The sequence below is a fragment of the Polypterus senegalus genome, chromosome 8 (genome assembly GCF_016835505.1).
Source record: "Polypterus senegalus isolate Bchr_013 chromosome 8, ASM1683550v1, whole genome shotgun sequence".
In the NCBI taxonomy this organism is placed as follows: Eukaryota; Metazoa; Chordata; class Cladistia; order Polypteriformes; family Polypteridae; genus Polypterus; species Polypterus senegalus.
This window is the reverse complement of record NC_053161.1, coordinates 162,554,222-162,576,809: the sequence shown is the minus strand read 5'-3', so window position 1 is coordinate 162,576,809 and position 22,588 is coordinate 162,554,222. Positions and strand designations below refer to the sequence as shown.

General features: G+C 40.1%; 1 protein-coding gene across 1 annotated transcript; it reads left to right on the top strand.

Annotated features, from left to right (window-relative positions):
* Positions 1–6,433: 6,433 nt before the first annotated feature.
* Positions 6,434–22,129, top strand: LOC120533278 (tripartite motif-containing protein 16-like). Its single transcript, XM_039760093.1, has 5 exons — positions 6,434–7,019; positions 16,209–16,304; positions 18,124–18,357; positions 18,456–18,681; positions 21,217–22,129. Exons 1-5 carry the CDS (start codon positions 6,465–6,467, stop codon positions 21,738–21,740), a joined length of 1,635 nt encoding a protein of 544 aa, XP_039616027.1. The 5' UTR covers positions 6,434–6,464; the 3' UTR covers positions 21,741–22,129.
* Positions 22,130–22,588: the final 459 nt, after the last annotated feature.

The following is a 22,588-nucleotide window of genomic DNA, read 5'->3' as shown; positions in this document are numbered from 1 at the left end:
CGCTCAGAAACAAGAAGTAGCACTTGTCACGTACACAGGGTCTGCATGACTCCTGCCACATACACCATAGAACATGCTTTCTGTTACAGACACCATGGGCAAGCAGGGTCTGCATGGCCCTTGTCACATACACCAGATTGACCAAGCTGTCTTGTATTTTTCCACACTTTCTTGCCTATTTATATCTTAGCACCTACAATCATGCTTTTAGCTGACCTTTACTACACACTACCTAATTTTCAATTTATTTCTTTTAACATTAAAAATTAATTTTCTATTGACCAACACTAATGCTGCAAATTGCATCATCTTTTATTATCCTAATTTAACTCCATTATTTACAATACACAGCTAATAATTTCAATCTTCAGTTTTCTCATGGTGCCTGGACAGATCTTTGTGCTTGTGATTTAAATTAGGAAGTCTTTAATTTAATGACCTTCAGGGCTAAAATGTGACCGAGCTAAGATGACAGATTGTTATATTTTACAAAGGGCTCTTAAATAAAATGCCCAGGAAAGAACAGATGTGGTGGCTTTAGGCATAAGGATCATCAATAGGAGGCAAGCACAGATGGGAGAACAATCAGATCAAATTCCAAAATGCAGAGCTCAAAACGCATTCTAAGATTAAACACTACCGGAAATCTTTTGCCTCAAGTATAACTTAAGTTTTAATTATAGAAAAATGTGAATGCAGAATGTCGTGCACTACCATCTTCAATGGTGTGAGTATGCTGACTTCACTTCTTGATGGCAACAACCTGAAAACAAGAACAGAATGGAATAAAAGATACTCCATTTACCCTTTAAGCTTGACCCCATTGTTTTGAAACCACCAGCGGTCCCAATCAGTGCAAATCTTTTTTTTTTTAAATGCATAAAATCATTACTTTCCTCATTGCTATTAATAACTACAGTGTTCTGCTATTAAAATGCTCTACTGCTTGCCCTATTACTACAGTGTAATTTACTTTCTTCCTTTCTTCCTTCAAAGATTACCAAATTGCTGTATCACAGCAACACCTGCTGGACCCCCAGATGGTTTTCTTGAACTTCCTGCTTCAATTTTGTGCAATTTCATGGACAGACAAATATCTACTAAATGAGACGGGTGCTTCAGCTTTTAAATAACACCACCTTCCACTTACTATATTTTAGTTGTTTTTTTTTTCTTGTAAGATACTTTTGAATCTTGCAATTATTGGTGTTTTAATATAAATACATTAGAACAATCTAGATAAGAAGAGGCCATTCATCTAAACAAAGCTTGTCAGTCCTGTCCACTTTATTTTTCTAAAATAACATCAAGTCGAGTTTTGAAAGTCCCTAAAGTCTTATTGTCTACCACACTACTTGGTCGCTTATTCCAAGTGTCTATAGTTATTTGTGTAAAGAAAACTTCCTAATGTTTGTGCGAAATTTACCCTTACACAGTACCAACAATATATGTTCTGACAGAGTAGGATCTGCCCTTCAAAATAATGTGTAGGCCATGGGTATTCAATAATGGATATTTATGCTATGGACACTTATTTGCAAACAATAAAGTAAAGTAAAATGATCTTGTTTTTGTGCTGCTTCAAAACAAAAAATGGCCGGTAACTCAACCGGGACGCCCCTGAGTTGGAAGGATGGGAGAAGACAGCTTTTCTAGGACACTGCTTCCACCAAGACACTAGATGGCAGCTCCCCTGGAGTGTAGGGGTGCCCCGGATTCCCACAGGGCATCCTGGGACTTGGAGTTTGGTATCTCAGCTTTGTTGGGTGCCATGGGTGCTGCCAGGAGGTGCTGTGGAATGAAGATGGGAGACAAGTTTCTCACCTAGCCTGGAAGAACTAGGAGGTCATGGGAACGGAGCTCATATTTTCTGTCTGACCCGGAAGTGCTGGCAGGTCACATGGATGGAAGAGCAGGAGCACTTCTGGGTGAAGAACTATATAAAGCACTGCTGTGAACCCAGCAGGGCAGACCGAATTGGAAGGTAGTAGACAACGCTTGCTGGGAGGTGTGGAGTACGAGAGAAAAGATAAGAATGTTGTGCTTGTTGTGTTTATTTTCTTGCCTGTTTATTGTGGCTGTAGTGCTTTTGCAGCACTGTTCTAGAAGAGAATTATTAAAACATCTTCTTGGATCTTTTACATGGTGTCCTGAGTATTTGTCTATTAGATTTAAAGGGGCAACAGTGACCACTAACGTTCACAACAGTAAAACTAGAAATATTACTTATAGCATGCTTTTTTCTATGTGTTCCCGACATATTTAGAGTATTTAGAAGCTTATTCTAATATCTATGAAAATAAGAATAATATTCAAAGCACATTATTTGGTAAAAATGATAATATATTTTACTGCTTATTTTACTGTGACAGATGTGTACAACTAAGGTGAAATAAAGAGAAATAACTAACCTTTATAGTGAGGGGTAGAACATAAATTTCCATTGAAGGATGATTAAGGTATAGCACGGTGGTGCAGTGGGTAGCGCTGCCGCCTCACAGTTAGGAGACCCACAGTTAGGAGTTTGCATGTTCTCTCCGTGTCTGCGTGGGTTTCTACCGGGTGCTCCGCTTTTCTCCCGCAGTCCAAAGACATGCAGGTTAGGTGCATTGGTGATTCTAAATTGTCCCTAATGTGTGCTTGGTGTGTGTGTGTATGCCCTGTGGTGGGCTGGTGCCCTGCCCGGAGTTTGTTTCCTGCCTTGCGCCTTGTGTTGGCTGGGATTGGCTCCAGCAGACCCCGGCGACCCTGTAGTTAGGATATAGCGGGTTGGATAATGGATGGATGGAAATAAGGGCACATGACAGAATTTCAAGGCAGAGGTCATGCATGTAATGTTTAGAGCTAACAGATTGTCCTCTTGGAATGGTGGGTTGGATATGTAAGGAGGGCAAACAAATGCCAAAACATTTTAAAATTTTATTTTCACTGATTTCTCATGGGGTAGATAGACAATACTTTTGGGTGGACACTGCCCACTCCCTGCCCACCTGTAGCCACACCCCTGCTTAATTACTTCTGGGCTTCAGCATTTCCCACAGGAACTGCACACTCAGCCCTCCTAGAACTACCGACACTGGTGCCAGTGCCAACATAATCTCAAAAAAGGGCACAGCCACATCCAGTTAACTCTGATCACCATAACACACAGCAGGAGGCCCTGTATATTGGGACAGACATCCTTGCAAACACCTGTTGAAAGGGGGTCTTCTCTTAATAAATTAGATTCCAATGTACTTTATATCTCATTGTTTTACTGAACTAGTGACTCATTATAAACATAAAACCAGCTCTGCCCAGCAAAGATTTCCAGCTGCGTTCTTAGAAGGGCTATGTCTGTTGCAGTTGATGCTAGCTTTCTTGGTTTTGTCATAGCCACATTGTTCCTTCTCCCTATCGTATAGTGCCTCCTACTGGCCTGAAATGTTACTTGGGACTCCTCCACAATGCTTTCCACCTTTATCTTTTTGATAATTTGTAAGAGCTTCAGATGTGTCAGACTGACAACACATTTGATAAAAACTTTAACAATGTTATTCCCTTTACTGATCTCCTTCATGTTCTGGGGACAGAAGTCTATTCCAGAAAACACTGGAAAAAGACACACTTTCAGTGGGATTGTTGTCCATACCTGATCAATAGTTCATTATTAATTTAACTAAAACATAGCTTTAGAAGAAACTGAAATCAATGATGAAAAAATTAAAAATGATTGCGACTATGAGGTGATCGCTAAGAAGAACCATAAGTATTGTCAGTGTTGTCATGCATGTGCCTCTGAGGGTCACCTCCTGGACCCATCTGAGGTAAGTGCTACCACCCTGTGACACTAGTGGGTGTAACTGCTAACTCTTGTATCTCTGCCCACTGAGGGCAACTGACCAGACCACTGCAAGTACAGGAGCTATAAAAGTGAGGCGCTCCCAAGAAGTGGCATCTCAGTCAGGAGGCCAATGCACCACCTTACAGAGCTCTGATCTTGTGCAAAGACCACTCTCCAGAGCTTATCACTGTGAAGCCAACAGTTAAAGCCTTAGCTTTTGTTACTTCTGTGATATCACACACCTATCATTTTCAGTTTTCTTTTTATATTTGTACAGGTGAAAGTAGGATGAAATGACACCTTTTATTGGCTAACTAAATAGATTACAAATGCAAGCTTTCATGCATAAGGTGCCCCCAAACTGGACCGTATGTAGGGGAAACTGGTCAGACACTGCGCCAACGAATGAACTCATTTAGATTTCATATTAATCAGAACAGTATTGATCTTCCGGTGGCAGCACACTTTAACAGTAATGGCCACAGCATAAAGGATCTAAGGGTCACTGTGCTTATGGCTAATTTCAAGACCCAACAACAACAACAACAACATTTATTTATATAGCACATTTTCATACAAAAAATGTAGCTCAAAGTGCTTTACATAATGAAGAATAGAAAAATAAAAGACACAGTAAGAAAATAAAATAAGTCAACATTAATTAACATAGAATAAGTAAGGTCTGATGGCCAGGGTGGACAGAAAAAACAAAAAACTCCAGACGGCTGGAGAAAAAAAATAAAATCTGTAGGGATTCCAGACCAAGAGACCGCCCAGTCCCCTCTGGGCAATCTACCTAACATAAATCAAACAGTCCTCTTTGGATTTAGGGTTCTCACGGAATGACTTGATGATGATGATCACGTAGACTTCTGCCTTTTAATCCATCCATCATTGTTGGAGCATCATGAAGCTTTGAGTAGGTGGTGGTGGCGCAGGAAAAAGAAACAGAAGAGAGAGTAGGGGTCAGTACAGATTTTAGAGCCACCATGAATAGTTATCATGATGAATTGAACATGCAGAGTATCAGGATTAAATTAAAATGAAGTTATGAGAAGGCCATGTTAAAGTAATGTGTTTTCAGCAGTGTTTTAAACTGCTCCACTGTATCAGCTTGGCGAATTCCTATTGGCAGGCTATTCCAGATTTTAGGTGCATAGCAGCAGAAGGCCGCCTCACCACTTCTTTTAAGTTTTGTTCTTGGAATTTTAAGGAGACACTCATTTGAGGATCTGAGGTTACGATTTGGAATATAAGGTGTCAGACATTATGATATATAAGATGGGGCGAGATTATTTAAGGCTTTATAAACCATAAGTAGAATTTTAAAGTCAATTCTGAAAGACACAGGTAACCAGTGTAGTGACATCAAAACTGGAGAAATGTGTTCGGATTTTCTTTTCCTAGTTAGGATTCTAGCAGCTGCATTCTGCACATTTGTTGCAAGTGATTTATATCTTTTTTGGGTAGTCCTGAGAGGAGTGCGTTACAGTAAAATGGGAATACAAACTTATGCTTAAATTCAACACTCTACAAAATGGTCTGAACAGAGACAAACGTTTTATGACCAGATATGTGACTGATTGACCAGCTGACTACATCAGTGGCCTATCGTACAGACAATGCACTTCGAAAAAACCTTACAGGACTTTCTCTAGTGGTGGTTATCTTATCTCTACATTTTATTAGTTCATTGTTCTCTTCTTTCAGGGTTAATTCTTCTTAGGTGTATTCAATTTGCAAACATTTGAACAAAAAGGTTGTTAAGATGAATGCTACTGTCCCAATAAAAGCTAGAGTATTTTTCAGTTTCTTTGTTACACCTTGCCTGATGAAGGGGCCTTAGCTGCCTCGAAAGCTTGCATTTGTAATCTATTTAGTTAGCCAATAAAAGGTGTCATTTCATCCTACTTTCTCGTCTATCAATCTATGGCTAACATGGTACAACACTCTACTTTTATATTTCTAGTAAATAGAGTGGTCTGGTTGGCACCCTATTATTCCATTTGAGTCCTGTCCTTTCCTCAACCGACAGCAGTGTCAAGCAGCAGGAGGACCCTCGGAGGAAAAAAATTACAGGAATCTGGAAAAGCAGATAAGGTCTGAATGAGAGATGAGAGGACGACATGGTCTGTAAAACAAAAGAGGGCATCTGAGACGTGCGGACCCTCAGTCACCAGATAGGTGATGTTCTACAGATGTAATTAGTGACAGTTCGCTAACAGAAGGATTGAGATCAATCAGCTGCACCACCACGGTCAAAGACTACAGGGGCCACCTATTTTAATAATTATTTCTTATTTTGCCTTGTTTAAGCAGGCATGTTTTATCTCAATGCATGAGTTATAGACAAATTCCAAGTATACAAGATGTAAAAGGGTATTAATGCTGCATTAGTGATCAGAGTGACAGAAGGGGCCATAAAGGCTAGGGCTATCTGTGAGTTCCAGAGTAACAGTGTTAGAAAATAGGTGGAAATGAAAGGAATATTGAGAAATAATCTGCTATGAAGCTGACATCAGTTACAGGTGGCATAACTGTGGGTGTGTCTGTATTTCTTTAAGAAAAACAAACTGCAATTACTTTCACTTTCATTTCTGCAGACTGAATGCCTGTTTGTCAGACTGGATCGTCGTTCACGATGACAGCTCTTCTGTCTGCTAAACAGTACTGCTGCTCGGTTTGTCTGGACATCCTGAAGGAGCCGGTCAGCCTTACATGTGGACACAACTACTGCCTAGACTGCATTAATAGCTACTGGGACAAATCAGACGAAGAGGGGATCTACAACTGTCCTCAGTGCAATCAAACATTTAATGTGAGGCCTGAGGTTAAAAAAAATGTAATGTTAAAAGATCTTATAGCTCAATTAAACACAACGAATTATGCTGGACCTGATGATGTTTCATGCGATGTGTGTAACAGGAGAAAACTGAGAGCTGTGAAGACCTGCCTGACTTGCATGGCCTCCTACTGCGAGACCCACCTGCAGCCACACCAGCAGTCGGAAGCTTTCAAAAGACACAATCTGGAGGAGCCGATCAGAAACCTAGAAGAGAAGCTTTGTATGAAACATCAGAAAGTTCTGGAAATCTTCTGTAGGCTCGATGAGACTTGCATCTGCTTTATGTGTGCAGCGACTAACCACAAGAGGCACAATTCAGTGACTCTGGAAGAAGAGAGAGCTGAAAAACAGGTGAGGCAAGGATCAGAAAGGGAAAGAGTAAACTGGGAAACGTGAACAAAGGAGCAGGAGTCAGAAATGGCAGGGTGCTGATTATTTCTTCACTATTTTTGAGTATTTTATTTCTTTTTTAAACTGAGCCCTATAAAATGGCCAGATAACACTATTAGCTGGAGTCTCCTTAATGTAGGCCTCAATGGCTTCCATCTCTGAAACATGCAAAGCCTAACAGTCAGCCTGTTGGTAGGGAAGCACCAACGAGCCACTTTACCACACAGTCATAGACCCTACGGGGAGGTAATGATAGGTAGTCAATTGTCAACAGTAATTTCTTAAAGTTTTAGAAGAGGTTTTATTACAGACCCCATTTGACACTGATTTAATTATTTAGAAATCTAATAGTTCAAAACTTTCGAGTTACTTTATTAGTTTACATTATGTACGTGGCCATATTGTCAATATTGCCTGTCTGGGATGCCATTATGGAAGAATATGGATGAACAGGCAACCTGGGCACGTTGCTGGTACCTTTCCATCCATAATAACGTAAAGACAAAAGGGGAATGTTTCCTGGGGCTATGCATTCCCCCATACACAGGGTGGCAGCATCCCTCTGGTACAATTCCCATTGGAAACTGGGAGATGTAGTCTTGAGAGGCGGCCCTGTTAGGGTACTTTAATACTGCCAGGTGGAGCTGCAGAAGAACACTATCTCTACTTTGGAGGTCCTCCTGACCTGATAGTGCTTCAGCCATGCAATGCCGTGGCACCAAAAAAACTCCTGGGTCCATTATGAAAGAGACTGCCTCACCTCACTGGGTGGGTCGGAGTCAGGAGGTAGTGGACAATGCTTGCTGGGTGAGGAGTACGGAAGGATTGTTAATGTATTGTGCTGTGTGGTGTTCATCAAAGCAAGAGGAAACCCATTAAAGGTATAGTAATAAATAAAAGAAGCCTTTATTTGAGTCCTGTGATGGCACAGTTGTGTCTGAGGTTTAGGGCATGGAGGTACCCCCTGCAGATCACAACATCTTATACGACATTTTTGTCTTGTTGTTAACATTGCTTAAGTAACTGGTTTCCAAAGCTGTGTGAACAAGTACTGTAGCTGGCTGCTAGTGAATACTGTAAGTTGCTTGGAGCTAATAAGTAGCCAGACCAATAAGTAGTTCACTTCAGCCTTGTGGTCATGTCAGGCTTAAGGGCAAATACAGGCATGGACAGATTTTTTGGTACTCCTCCATGAAAAAACAAGAACCCATAATTGTCTCTGAAAAAAATTGAAACTGACTAAAGCAATTGGCAGCCATCATTTTTTATTCCATATTTAACAAAAAGCAAACTTTGCTTTAGAGTCCTGATTCAACAGAATATTTCAAATTATAACGCAAATGAAAATGGTATGGACAAAAATCATGGGATACTTAGCCTCATAATTTGTTACACAACCTTTAGAGTTTGCAGTCTCTACAAACAAATGATTCCTGCAGCTCTCTGTGAGACATCTGCTCCTGTCAACAGGTTGTCTGTCCCACTTTTCTTCCACAAGCTGCTCCAGCTGTGTCAGGTTTGAAGGGGGTCTTCTCCAAGCTGTATATTTCAGTTATTTACATAGATGTTTGATAGGACTGCGGTGGGCTGGCGCCCTGCCCGGGGTTTGTTTCCTGCCTTGCACCCTGTGTTGGCTGGGATTGGTTCCAGCAGACCCCCGTGACCCTGTAGTTAGGATATAGCAGGTTGGATAATGGATAGATGGATGTTTGATAGGATTCAAATCAAGGCAAATATAAGGCCACTTCAGAATAGTCCAATGTTTTGTTCTTAGCAATTCCTGGTGCTTTTTGCTTTGTGTTTTGAGCGATTATCTTGTTGGCGGATGCTTGATTTGTAATTGAGTTTTCTGACACTGGGCTGTCCATTTTGATACCAGAATGTCTTGATAGTCTTGAGATTTCAGATGCAGGGCACCCTGTGATAGACACAGTAAAGAAGCCACAAAACATAACTGGGTCTCCTCCATTTTTCGCAGTAGATGCTTCCATTGAGCCCACTGTGATCCAAAAAGCAACTGACGGTGTGATCAGACCCTGACAGCCCTTGAATTTGGAATTCAACTTGTACCTCTTTGGAAGTTGTCCTTGGCTTTTTGTCTGCCATTTTCACTGTCTTTCTGCTCATTCTAAGGTTGATTTTCCTCTTGCGGCTCTGTCCATGAAGGTTGGTTACAGGCCAACCTTAAACCTTCAACTTCTTTATAATATTGGCAACTGATGTCACAGGAACATCAGGCTACTTGAAGATGGTCTTCTAGACTTTGCCTTTAACATGCTTGTCTATTATTTTCTTTTTGATCTCCTCTCACAATTCTCTCCTTTGCTTTCTGTGGTCCACTTTCAGTGTGGGAAACATGATGATACCAAACAGCAGATTGATGACTTTTTTCCATTTAAATAGACTGAATGACTGATTGCACAATTGTGATACAATTCAAGAAACAGCAGTCTGAAAAATCAGTCAAATCCAATTATTTAGAATCTTTTCTAGGAATACCAACAAATGTGGCCAGGTCATTGTAGAATCTCTTTGTAGAATAAGCAGTACTTGATTGCCTTTCAAACTTGCTTTGCTTTATTCACTGACATATCAAAGGCCTGCAGGTATACAGTGACAATCACTTATCACTTCATCACTGTTCAGGAGGCATACAGCATGTTTTCAATGAGCTGGGAGGTCACCAACAAATCCCTGTCTGAGGTTAAACAGTAATAATTACCACCAAGCTCTTTTACAAACTTATTGCAGTGATGAAAAAATGTTAAGCTGTTTAAACTCGTCGTTCATACCCATTTCTCTTCATGCTTGAACACTGCTTTAGCGGCTTTCGGCATGCCTCCTTCTTGTGAAACCAAATGCTGCTAAAATCACATGAACAATCTATATAGTTTGCAAGCAGAACCAATATAATTGGCACATTAAGCTTTAAAAGTGTATGTACGCATAACCAGCATCTTCTGCAAATGTATCTAATACAGTGTACACATACAAACCAGCATGTTATGCTTCTGACATTGGCAGAATACACACTTAAAATTAGTGCAAGACTCACATGTAATTGATCAAGTAAACTGCTCAAAAAAATTAAAAGAACACTTTGAAAACACATCAGATCTCAATGGGAAAAAGAAATCCTCCTGGATATCTATACTGATATAGACTGAGTAATGTGTTAGGAACGAAAGGATGCCACATCGTTTGATGGAAATGAAAATGATCAACCTACAGAGCCCTGAATTCAAAGACGCCCCAAAAATCAGAGTGAAAAAATTATGTGGCAGGCTAGTCCATTTTGCCAAAATTTAATTGCAGCAACTCAAAATTGTACGCAGCACTTTGTATGGCCCCTGTGTTCTTGTATACATGCCTGACAACATAGGTGCATACTTCTAATGAGATGACAGATGGTGTTGTGGGGGATCTCCTCCCAGATCTGGACCAGAGCATCACTGAGCTCCTGGACAGTCTGAGGTGCAACCTGGTGGCATTGGATGGACCAAAAGGTGTTCTATTGGATTTAGGTCAGGAAAGTGTGGTGGCCAGTCAATGGTATCAATTCCTTCATCCTCCAGGAACTGCCTGCATACTCTCACCACATGAGGCCAGGAATTGTCATGCACCAGGAGCCACTGTACCAGCATAGGGTCTGACAATGGGTCCAAGAATTTCATCCTGATACCTAATGGCAGCCAAGGTGCCTTTGTCAAGCCTGTAGCGGTCTGTGTGACCCTCCATAGATATGCCTCCCCAGACAATCATTAACCCACCACCAAACTGCTCATGCTGAATGATGTTACAGGCAGCATAATGTTCTCCATGGCTTCTCCAGACCCTTTCACTTCTGTCACGTGCTCAGGGTGAACCTGCTCTCATCTGTAAAAATCACAGGGCACCAGTGGTGCATCTGCCAATTCTGGTATTCTATGGCGAATGCCAATCGAGCTGCATGCTGCTGGGCAGTGAGCTCAGGGCCCATTAGAGGACATGGGGCCCTTGGGTCACCCTCATGAAGTCTTTCTGGTTGTTTGGTCAGAGACATTCACACCAGTGGCCTGCTGGAGGTCATTTTGTAGGGCTCTGGCAGTGCTCATCCTGTTCCTCCTTGCCCAAAGGAGCAGATACTGGTCCTGCTGATGGGTTATGGACCTTCTATGGCCCTCTCCAGCTCTCCTAGAGTAACTGCTTGTCTCCTAGAATCTCCTCCATGCCCTTGAGACTATGCAGGGAGACACAGCAAACCTTCTGGCAATGACACATATTGATGTGCCATCCTGGAGAAGTTGGACTACCTGTGCAACCTCTGTAGGGTCCAGGTATCACCTCATGCTACCAGTAGTGACACTGACTGTAGCCAAATGCAAAACTAGTGAAGAAACAGTCAGAAAAGATGAGGAGGGAAAAATGTCAGTGGCCTCCACCTGTTAAACCATTCCTGTTTTGGGGGTCATCTCATTGTTGCCCTCTAGTGCATCTGTTGTTAATTTCATTAACACCACAGCAGCTGAAACTGATTAACAACCCCCTCTGCTACTTAACTGACCAGATTAATATCCCATAAGTTTCATTGACTTTATGCTATACTCTGATTCAAAAGTGTTCCTTTAATTCTTTTGAGCAGTATATATACAGTTCTTGTGTGAAACTGATTTATTACCCACTTGAAACCAGTATAAGGCCAGCACTAAGCCACCATAGTGCAGACACAAACCCTTGCAATATGTTAACAGACCAGTAGTATATGAATACAGGTCAATATATTTTATAGGCAAACTAATAGCGTAGGAGATCTAACAAATACAGTTCACTCACAAACCAATGCAAAATGTACCTGAATCATTGATATGCCAGTGCAAACCAATAGAGTTCACATGGAAATGAGTAATATAGATATACAGATCAATATAGTTCATACAGAAATCAATACCACTTAGACCAGTGTTTCTCAACCTTTAAGTATTTGCGAGTTTTCATAACAGTTTTAATCGTGGCCCCCTAACATTTTTTTGAAAGGAGCCCACTAATACCAATTTGTTCTTTTTTATTTAATGATATATCATGGATGCATATTTTACTATACCTACTTAACTTTTATCGACATTTATCTAACTCTATATTTATTTTTCTAGTATCAGAATGTAGTTCAAGTTAATTTGTTTTGGTTTCAATAGATGTATTTTTCATATTTTTGATTTTTGGTTTTTTTTTTCACATCTTCGCACCTCCCTTTTTATTACTTCGCGCCCCCCTAGGGGGGCTCGCCCACAGTTTGAGAACCACTGACCTAGACAAACTCATAGAGTTCATATGATTTACACCAAAATTGTACACATGCAAACAATAAATTATACCTGCAAAATGATAGTAAATACTTATAAACCAATAGTGTGAACATGTAAATCAATGCCTTTTTGTAAAGACTCCTAAAAGTATTACTGATCAAATTGCTCTGTCTCTCCATTACATAAATACAAGGCAATTGAATATATGAATGTAATAACAGACCTTTGCCAACCAATAAAAAAAAATACAAAACTCAAAACAACAGGAGGATGGTGTGACCTCTGGGGTGTGGCCATCGAGCTCCCAAACCCCAGACAAAACCACACCAACCACACCAAGACAGTCCCAGATTCAAATAATGTTTTTATTCACAAATACCTCTTTTAACAGTCCACACTACAATTTTCAATTCACAATAACTATTTCCCTTCTATTCTCTTCTCCGTCCTCCTCCCTCCAGTGAGTGTTGCCTTACTTCCTACTGACTCAGCTGGAGGAGGCTGGACGACCTCCTTTTATGTTGGACCTGGGAGCACTTCTGGTGTCATAGCACTGAATGGTGGAAGTACTTCTGAATCATGCGTAAGCTCCATGGAACAGGTAAACTCTCTTTTTTGCAACATCCCCAGGCAGCACTCAGGGAGCCCAACAGGGTTGTCCTTCAGGACTATGATTCCCAGTGATCCCTTCGGGTGTCCATACTGGTTCCAAACCAGAGGTACACCTCCATCTATTGTGCTGAAGAAGGAACTGCTCTTGACAAACAACCTTTCCCAGTCCATCTATTAATCGTTCACCCCAACTGGGACAATAATCAAATCTTATTCCAGCTGGGTTATACCTCCTCTCATGTTGTCCTTCTATGGCTTACTGGCTGGGCAAAGATCCACCTTCTATCTCAGATGGGGTGCCAGTACATCACCCATGGTACTTCCAATGGTTAAAGTACAAAATATGTCACCTATGGGAAGACACTTGGCAAAAAAAGAACAAAAAGAAAGAAATGTAGGAGGAGGAAAGACGATTTTCCTGGGAGCTGATTTTTTTTTTTTTCAAAATGCCCAAAACCAAACCAGCTGTACACATTTATTGGATCCCTCTGTTTGACCACAAATTTGGGGTAACCATGGGGCTGATCTCGAAATTTCAAATGTACTTTGTGGACTGTAGGAGGTGTTCCAGGACCCCAAACACCTGACACAAAGGCTCGAACACAAATTTAAAATGAATGAAAGAGTTTAATTGTGGGAAACTGTTGTAGAAAGGGTTTCCCACGCCACAACCACAACACAAGACACAAGCAGCACACTGTAATTCCCTCTTTCTGTCTTCTTCTCTCAGTCACTGCCTCCTCCGCTCTTCACGCAAGCTTCATCTCCTTCTCCCTACTCTGGCTCTTTGATCTATGGCAGGCAGCTTGTTTAATATTGTCTCTGAAAGTACTTCTGTTGTTCCCCAAAGCTTAGCCCAGGCACACTTCTGGGTATGGCTACAGCACCACAAAATAGGGCTCCCTAATCCCTACAGCTCTCTCTGACAGCACACACTAAACCCAAAAAAGCTGAGCTGAAGAACTCTAATTCCCATGGTGCCCTGTGAGAATTTGTGGCACCACCACAACCCAGGGTGGTTGCTTTCTGGCAGTCCAGTGGAGATAATGTCCTGTGTATGCTATCTCCCACAGTCTTTCCTGGCTGAGGGCATTTCAGCCGGGCCAGACTCCTGGCTGTCCCTTACAACTTATTAAAGTATGAGGTAAGACACTGCCATTAAAAGGTGTAAAGGACATGATGTAAAATTCTTCTTTTTTGAGTTTAGAAATAGCTTTGTGATTAATGCCTCAGCCTCAGAGTGTACACCGAGATCACAGGATAAAGAAAACTCTGATATTTTGCATTCTCAGAGTTTCCACCTGCCATTTTATTACTTATAATACTGTATATAACAATGTTGCCATCATTTAAATTATGCCAAATGAATTTCCAGCTCCTGACATAGTTGATTGTGAGAATCTTTGAATTTTTTTTTCTTTTTCCTGAAAATCTCACTGATGTTCTCATCCCACCTCTCTTCCACACTATTTGCCTCAGGCTATTTACTAGTGTGAATTTAAGTTTTCTAAGTTAACACTAGCTTCTGGATTCCAAATTGGTCTTTGATGTAGGACTACATTGAATTGAAAACATTTTAAAGTCTTAGTAAATTTTTGTTTTATATATTTTTTTTCTTTGGTAGGACCTTCCTATCACAAACAGTCACTCTGAGACAGAAGTAACTAAATAACTATTATGGGTCAATAATTATGGAGGTCCATTTCTCTGGTTTATTGTGGGTCACATTCTCAACTTTCTAGTCATCAGGTACTTCTTTAATATGAAGTGAATGACTGAATATTCTGAGTAACATTTTCTAAAAGGAATCATGTTTCATTTCTTCCAACACTACTGTTAATAAATATCCTGTGCAGCCTCAGGATATTGTGAAAGACTACTCCACTGCAATAAAAAGAGAGGTGAGGTCAGATCAGGTTGGGGAGCATGCATTGGTAGAGCATGTTGCTGCACCCATCACATGACAAAAAAGCTTGTGATTCTGGTTGGCAACCTCCCAGGCAGACACACGGTCCAGTCCCTCTCTCCGGTAATGACCGTCTATCTGCCGCAACCAGGTGTTACGTGGGCATTCCCTTGGCCTGGTCCAGCCACTTGGGTCCTCAACAATGAGAATCCTGTGAGCCATATCAACCTTGGGGAGTCGCACCACATAGTGTCATAACTGATGCTCCCTCAGAATGCAGGCAATGTGCAAAGTCAAATCAGCAGTACCCAAGGATTCTCCGCAGAGACACAGTGCCAAAGAAGTCCAGTCTTCATCTCTGGTCACTGGATAGCGTCCATGTCTCACAGCCATATAGCAAGACAGGAAGCACCAGGACTCTAAAAACTTTAGCCTTCATCCTTTTGCAGAGATATCAGGAGCACCACACACCCCTTTCCACTGACCTCATGACGACCCCCTGCTCTCCGAATCCGTCTACTGACTTCATAGGAAGAGTCACCAGGGACATGAATGTCACTGCTGAGCTAAGTAAACCTCTTGACAAAACAAAGGGAGTGTAAAGATTTAGAGCAGCCATAGGCAAATCCTGTATAATTGAAAACCACAAAATAACAAAATGAATAATGTTCATTTCAAAACAATGTCTTTCTTGATAGAACTCTAGTATCAAACTGCAAACAGATGGCAGTGGAGCCGGTTAAGAGGACAATGGAGAGGAAGAAGCAGGTCCAGGTGACCAGAAACTAAAAGTGTTGTCATGGCTTGTCTCGCTGTCAATCATCAGGTCTGAAGGTGAAAATAGAGGATAGGTGTTAGACAACAGTGCCAACCCTCATTAAGGGGTAGAACTACAGTCAAATGAGCCCTTAGGTTGTTTAGCAATCACAGGTATGTGAAACCTCTCAGCCCAAAGGTTTTTTCACCATTGGTACATTCAGATCCTGAAGCACATCTACCTTCAACATTTTAAAATCTTCAAACACAAATTTTAATTTTTACTAGCTTTTTATCCTTTCTCTGTTTTCTTCTAATTTGGAGTTACAGGTTTACTTTTCATTCGGTGCAGTTCTAATGTGAAGCACTAGTTTTGTAAATAATGTCTTTCATTTCTTTCAACACTACTGGCAAAATCTCATGGGGTCTTTAGTTATCTTTAATACAAAAAAAGCCCAAAGCACAACAAAATCCTAGATTTTAAAATCCTCAAATGCAAATCTATGAGTTTACTTCTCACAGATTTAGCCCATTTATAGGATTTCTTATCTCTCCACTCCTCAGACATTTTTTTCCTGTTTCACTTTCACACAGTGTCAGATGCAGAGCAGAATGGAAGAAATTAAAATAAGAATTGAAGAGAAAGAGAAGAAACTGGAGGAGATGAAGGAGACAGTTATCAGGATTCAGGTGAGTCTTTTGTCAGGTTTAGACAGCACAATGTAACTGAGCATTAGATGATGTATTATCATGGCATGTCCCTCTACTTATCCTTTACCTAGGGGTAAGTGTACTCATCAGATTTGTTACCATGTTGGTCTACTGTTGCCCTTTAAAATTAACACACACATACATAGCTATACTCATACACACAGAAACTCAACAGTGCCCCATGAATAACACACACACAGCTGGTTAAACTATAGCACTTTAAAACACACAGGTGCCTTAGGAATAACACAACCTATCTCTCAGCACTTCAAGAGACTTACTTATTATTGGCACAAACAACATATAATGTTTTAAAGATATCTCAAACCTAAATATTATATTTGGTCTCCAAGAATACATTTAAACATACAAAGGCTCAACATCCTAGACTATAGGCCATTTATCAGCCAAGAATGTTGTACTTTACGTACTGTTCCCTACAATTGGATGGAGCTCTCACCCTCAGCCCTTAATAAACCTTGCAGCACAGAGCATATGACAAATCTCCGGCTACACCAGGTGCTCAAAGAAATCTACCTTACTATTTCAATCACTCTAAACATTAAGACAAAGCATACAAAGTTAAAAGCAATGTGGTATTTATTACAGGAATAATAATACCAGTAGAACAAAGAATAATAGAAAACCGAACTGATAGTAAAGTCTGGATATACTGTATATAGTCTTTAGAAACAGCTTACAAAAAAGTAAAGATGACAAGTATGAAGGTCTCAGGCCGCTTGTGATCTAGCACTCGTAGTTATTCATGAGATTCTTTCCTGATCATCAGATGGAAATGGCCACACATTGCTGGCGCCCTCTTCTGACGTTGCTCTGTTCTCTTCTCCTGACGTCTTCATCTCTTCTTCTTCCTCCCTCCAATGGCGCTCTTCTGACGAGGCATATTTATGATAAAATTCTACCAGGAGGTTTTGCAAGATATAATTGTTAGATATTCTGTTTGGCTGGCTGTCGATATGATGAATGAATTCACTGTCTGTTTTCCCAAACAATTAAACTTTTTTGATGTTGCCTGAGGTATCGGCATGTCTTCCTTTCCCAGACTGTAAAATAATTTAGCTCCTTGTTGTCCCAGATGCCCAGGTTATAAACTAATCAGTAGCCTTAGGCACCAACATGTCTTCCTTTCTTTGTTGGAGCAGCTGTTTTAAAAGTGAGGTACAACTAGGAAGAGGATATGCTTTGATCTGTCCTGAATGTAGTTCACCTGTTGTCTTGAACAAAATAAAATGAAAATATAAACCAAAATATACAGATTTTGTACTGCACAACAGATGACTACTATCAAGTGTGCTTTGAAATGAGTACAAAATTTAAAATCAGCATTTTTAAAAATAATTTACTTTGAGCCAATGTTTAATAATCCATGAAATAATAACGGGACGTGACAAGTGTGGAAAAGGCACAAAATTTGAATGCACAAGGTTTTAAAGAATTACACAAATTAACAATGTATTCCCAAAGCTGAACAAAGACTTGTCTCGTTTTTTGTCATGACTGAATGCTCCCACATGTCTGTCTGAGATTGTGTCATATTGTTCACAGTGACCTATGATAGTTCTCTCCCAGACAAATTGTTGCTTGTGCTTTTTCTCCAAAAAAGAATAGAAAGTGAAAGAATCTTCAGAAAAATAGGGGTAGACTTGATAAGATTATGAAGCCTGCAGAATGACTTACCCTTGGCTTTTGTGGCCATTAATTTGGCAGTTGGTAGCCGATTTTCTATGCTGTTTAAAGAAAATGCTGCTGGAATGATATTCTATGTTGTTCTAATCAGAGCTCTGCAGAAAGGGAAGTGCAGGAACACGAGGAGGCCTTCAAGTCTGTACTGGAGTCCATTGAGAAGCTGAGGTCAGAAGTCATTGATGTTATTAGAGGTCAAGAGCGGAGGGAAGTGAGGAAGGCTGAAAAGTTCATGGTGCAACTGGAGAAGGATATCGAGGGGCTAAAGATAAGGGGCGCTGAAATGGCTGAGCTTTTACAGACAGGAGACCACATCCATTTCCTAAAGGTAAGATGGCTAATCTAAAGGACACCAGCAAGCTTGTCTGACAAGCAAGCCTTTGTCTTCATGTTCTCTCTTATTTGCTCTATGTTTTCTTGATGTAGGTGTTCCCATCTCTGTGTGTTCCACCTAAAGATGAAGACATTGTTATTAGCAGTGATTTCCTTCCGGAGACTTTGAAAGCAAGCCTCTCTGATCTGAAGGAGAGTCTTGAGGAGGTTAGCGCCTGGGAGTTTGTGAACACCAGTGTATTTCTTTTTCCCTCTTCTGTTGTTAACAATCCAGATTACACCCTGAGAAATCAGAGAATTACGGCACAACTTTTAGAATGTAAGTCTCCATTTGCTGTTCTTCAAGGTTTTCATAATTTTACTGAAAAGGGACAGATATTTTCGTAGTGCTTAATGTATCAAAGATATACCCATTTTTACCATTTCTTATGTAGAGACAAGGGAAGTAAAAAAAAAGAGTTGGAGCAAAAACTTTCTTAAAGTGATGGATTCTGTTATGAGAAATGTCTTAGAAACTATTGTGAATAACTAGAAAACCAGGAGATGGTTTCTTAGTCAAACATTTAGTCAGGGATAGCAATGGGTCAAAACCTCGAGATCAGATGTTTTGCTTTTTTATTGTACTCCACTTACAGGATAAATAGCTCCAGAATCTGTGATAAACCTTTATTACTTCTAATTTCCATTGATTGTCATAAGAATATTTCAGAAACATAGAAGAGTTATTTTCTAAAATTGAAATATTTGCTGCTTTAAGATGGATGAACAGATATACAGTTTATTTTAAGCCTGTGAACAGGTGAATAATTTTGAAGGCTGGAGTCCCAAAAGTGTTGGGGTGCCAACGGGTTCGCCTCTTTTAATTCCCAAACAATTATAACTCAAAATCAGTGCTCAAGTGGACAAAATAAATAGATAAATAAGTAAGTAAAATAGAGCAGCTTCATTGAAGAGTTATTGGTGACAAAGCCCCCTTTCATCCCAATGGGGATTTGTGTATCTGTGTTGAGCCAAAAAAGTGTTCCTCTAACATGCATGTGCAATGGGCCTTTGTTTCATGTTCAGACTGGTGTTCCATTGGATCCCACTTTAAACTGTCGGAAGAGGCACAATATATTTTTTTTTCATTAATAAAAAATGTTTCACTTAAGATCACAACTTTCCAGATTATATTCAGTATCAGATTGTGAAAAAATGATTTTGATTTGAAAAAATACCAAATTTTTCCTTAAACCTCATGGTCTCCCCATAACATCAAATGACATTGATGGTCCAGTGGATGTCCTAATCTACAATTTAATTGACATTTCCAGATGACTAACAAAATAAGAATAGCAGATCTTCTACCTTGTCCACTTGGAAATCACATCTATTCGGACAGACTGACCTCTCTGCTGACTGACCTATCTCCCATTTTTGCATGGTGATGGTTTGTTGTTCACATTCATGTCAGAGTACATAACACAAAATGACATTTTTTATTAAATTCTGCTGATCAGATGGAATTCATATCATGACTAGTGACATATTTAGCTCAGAAGACTGTTAGGCATGCCCTTAAAATATGATTTATTCATTATTGTGAATTTTAACCTCATTTTTAGACCCCAAACTTATCCTGACATTCTACTTATAATTTGTTCTTAATTATTTGTCCATATGAACAATAAACAACAATTTAGAGAGAAGGAGAAGAAAGATATTTGAAAGTGTAGGTGATAGAAATGGGATTCTCCTTATTATAATCAGCACTGCCAGGTTTTTAAATTATTTTTATTATTAATTTGTTTGGGTGCAAAAAAAATGCCTATAGCATCCAGTGTTTTTAAAAAGAGGAAGATATTTGGACAGATGACAGGAATTGAAATTGTAATATTAACAAAATGTGTCCATATTGGTGGCGTTGTAAGTCAGACTTGATATTGAAGTTTGTCAGGGCCTTGCATTCAGTTTTCGGTTTGACAATCCAGTCATCACATCTTGAAAACCCACATTGGCTGCTATTTCCTTTCCTTTCATTTTTTATTTTCTTGAATTATCATAAATTGTATTTCAAATTCAACCAAAAAGTTATTTTGTACTTTATATTGTTTCTTCCATTCTTTTCCTTTTAAATTCTTTCATATTCTGTCTTTTATCCCTTGTTCTTTCTATTGATTCTACATAGTAGTCCCCCATATTCCCTGTCCCCTTTACCTTCCTCGTCCTCCTCCTCACTCCTTTTTTCATTCTCTCTATTCTCTTGCTGCTCTTTTATAAGTTCTTCCTCTTTCTCTCTTTCCTCTCTTTTCTAAGGTCTCCTGTTATTATTCTAAACTTTTCCCCATTTTTATTTTCTTCCTCATTTTTTTGTTGTTGTCACACATCACTATCTCTTCCTCTTCCTCCTTGACCCCATGTATCTCCTCTCTGTAGATGTAACTCAAGTTCTGGGGTCTACTTCTCATTATTTCTCCTTTCTCTCTGGTCCTCGGTCTGCTGATGACAGCTCTCTTCTTTGACCCCAGGCTCACTTCTTCCTTTCCCTTTTCTATTCCCCCATGATGCTCCTCCCATTCTTAAGTTCCCCATTCAGAGCTCCACCTGACCTCAGGTTACCTGATGTGACTCCACCTGACTGTACAGAATGAGTCCACATGACCATTCCAGCTCTTCAGCACAAGTCTGGCTCCAGTTATTTTAGTGATTTCAGATCTTTAATATCAAGTTAACATCACAGCAGTCTTGTTACATTGGGGCATTAATGTTATTAATGAAATTCTTTGTGCTTGCTGCTCTTTTTTCCTCAGGTTCATTTCTCAGATTTCACAATACCAACAGATTTCTTCACTCTTTTTCTTCTCTGTCCATTCAGACTCCTGTTCGATCACCTTGGACCCCAACTCAGCACACAGATGCCTCTGCTTGTCTGAAGAGAACAGGAAAGTGACACATGTGGGTACAGTGACCCCATATCATGATCATCCTGACAGATTTGACTTCTTGCCCCATGTTCTGTGCAGAGAGGCTCTGAGTGGGACCCGCTATTACTGGGAGGTCGAGTGGAGTGGAGAGTGGACTGAGATTGGAGTCATGTATAAAGGAATCGACAGGAAAGGATGGAGTAAAGAGTGTCGCCTTGGATTCAACAACAAGTCCTGGAGTCTGTGCTGCTCTGATTTCAGTTACTCTGCCTGGCACAATAACATGAAGACTGAAATCAGTGCCCCTTACAGTCATAGAATAGGTGTGTATCTGGACTGCCTGGCTGGCTCTCTGTCATTTTATAGCATCTCGGACATAATGAACCTCCTATACAGGTTCAAGACCACCTTCACTGAGCCATTATATGTGGGGTTTGCGGTTGGATGGGACTCCAGTGTGACAATCTGCCTCTGAATTAGTTTGACCTTTGACTGGTGCCATGTGAAGTTCAATCAATTTCTTCAGGAAAACAAGGTATCATGTTAGCATTTCTTTTCTGGACTCGGCTGATACAAAATAGTAGCTTGATATAGTGCTCTCATCAAATGAATATTTCTGCTAAGATGAATTGAAGCATTGATAGAAATATGCCAGAAATATAAGACCAACGTGTCTAAACCACAGTGTTTAATATATATATATATATATATATATATATATATATATATATATATATATATATATATATAAGAAATCCAACGTTCGCCTGGCAGTCTGTATGTTTGTCCTCTTTTCACGAGAGAACAACGTAACGGATTTAGATAGGGTTTTTTTTTCTAGAATTTGTTTGAACATTCCGGTTGATTTTGCGACTTCTCTCATCGCACTAAAAATCATAATTCGCTTGCAGGAGCGATTTATTCACGCTAATCCGAGACAGAGCTGCTGGCTGAGGGGAGGAGGAAGTGTGACGTCAGGAGTGGGGAGTCAGGCAGGGCCCTCCTCACTGTCCTGTTACACTTCTACGTTGACGGAGTCACAGGGGCCTGCTAGTAAAAGATATATGGAGTCATAGAAAAGGTTTTAAGAAGAAAAAGAGTGGCATATTTAATATAATAAACCAGTGTTAATGCCACATAGTGCCTTCCTCTGTAACAGAGAAAATAAAATGCAAATTGATAAATCAAAGAAGAAGACAAAGAAGGAAAGAATTAAGAGCAGAGAGACAAAAAAGAAAAATGAGTCATCGAGAAGAGAATTCAACTGCCAATGTGGTATGAACAATGGCCGCTAGAGGGTGGAAGTGCACTGCATAGTGATCC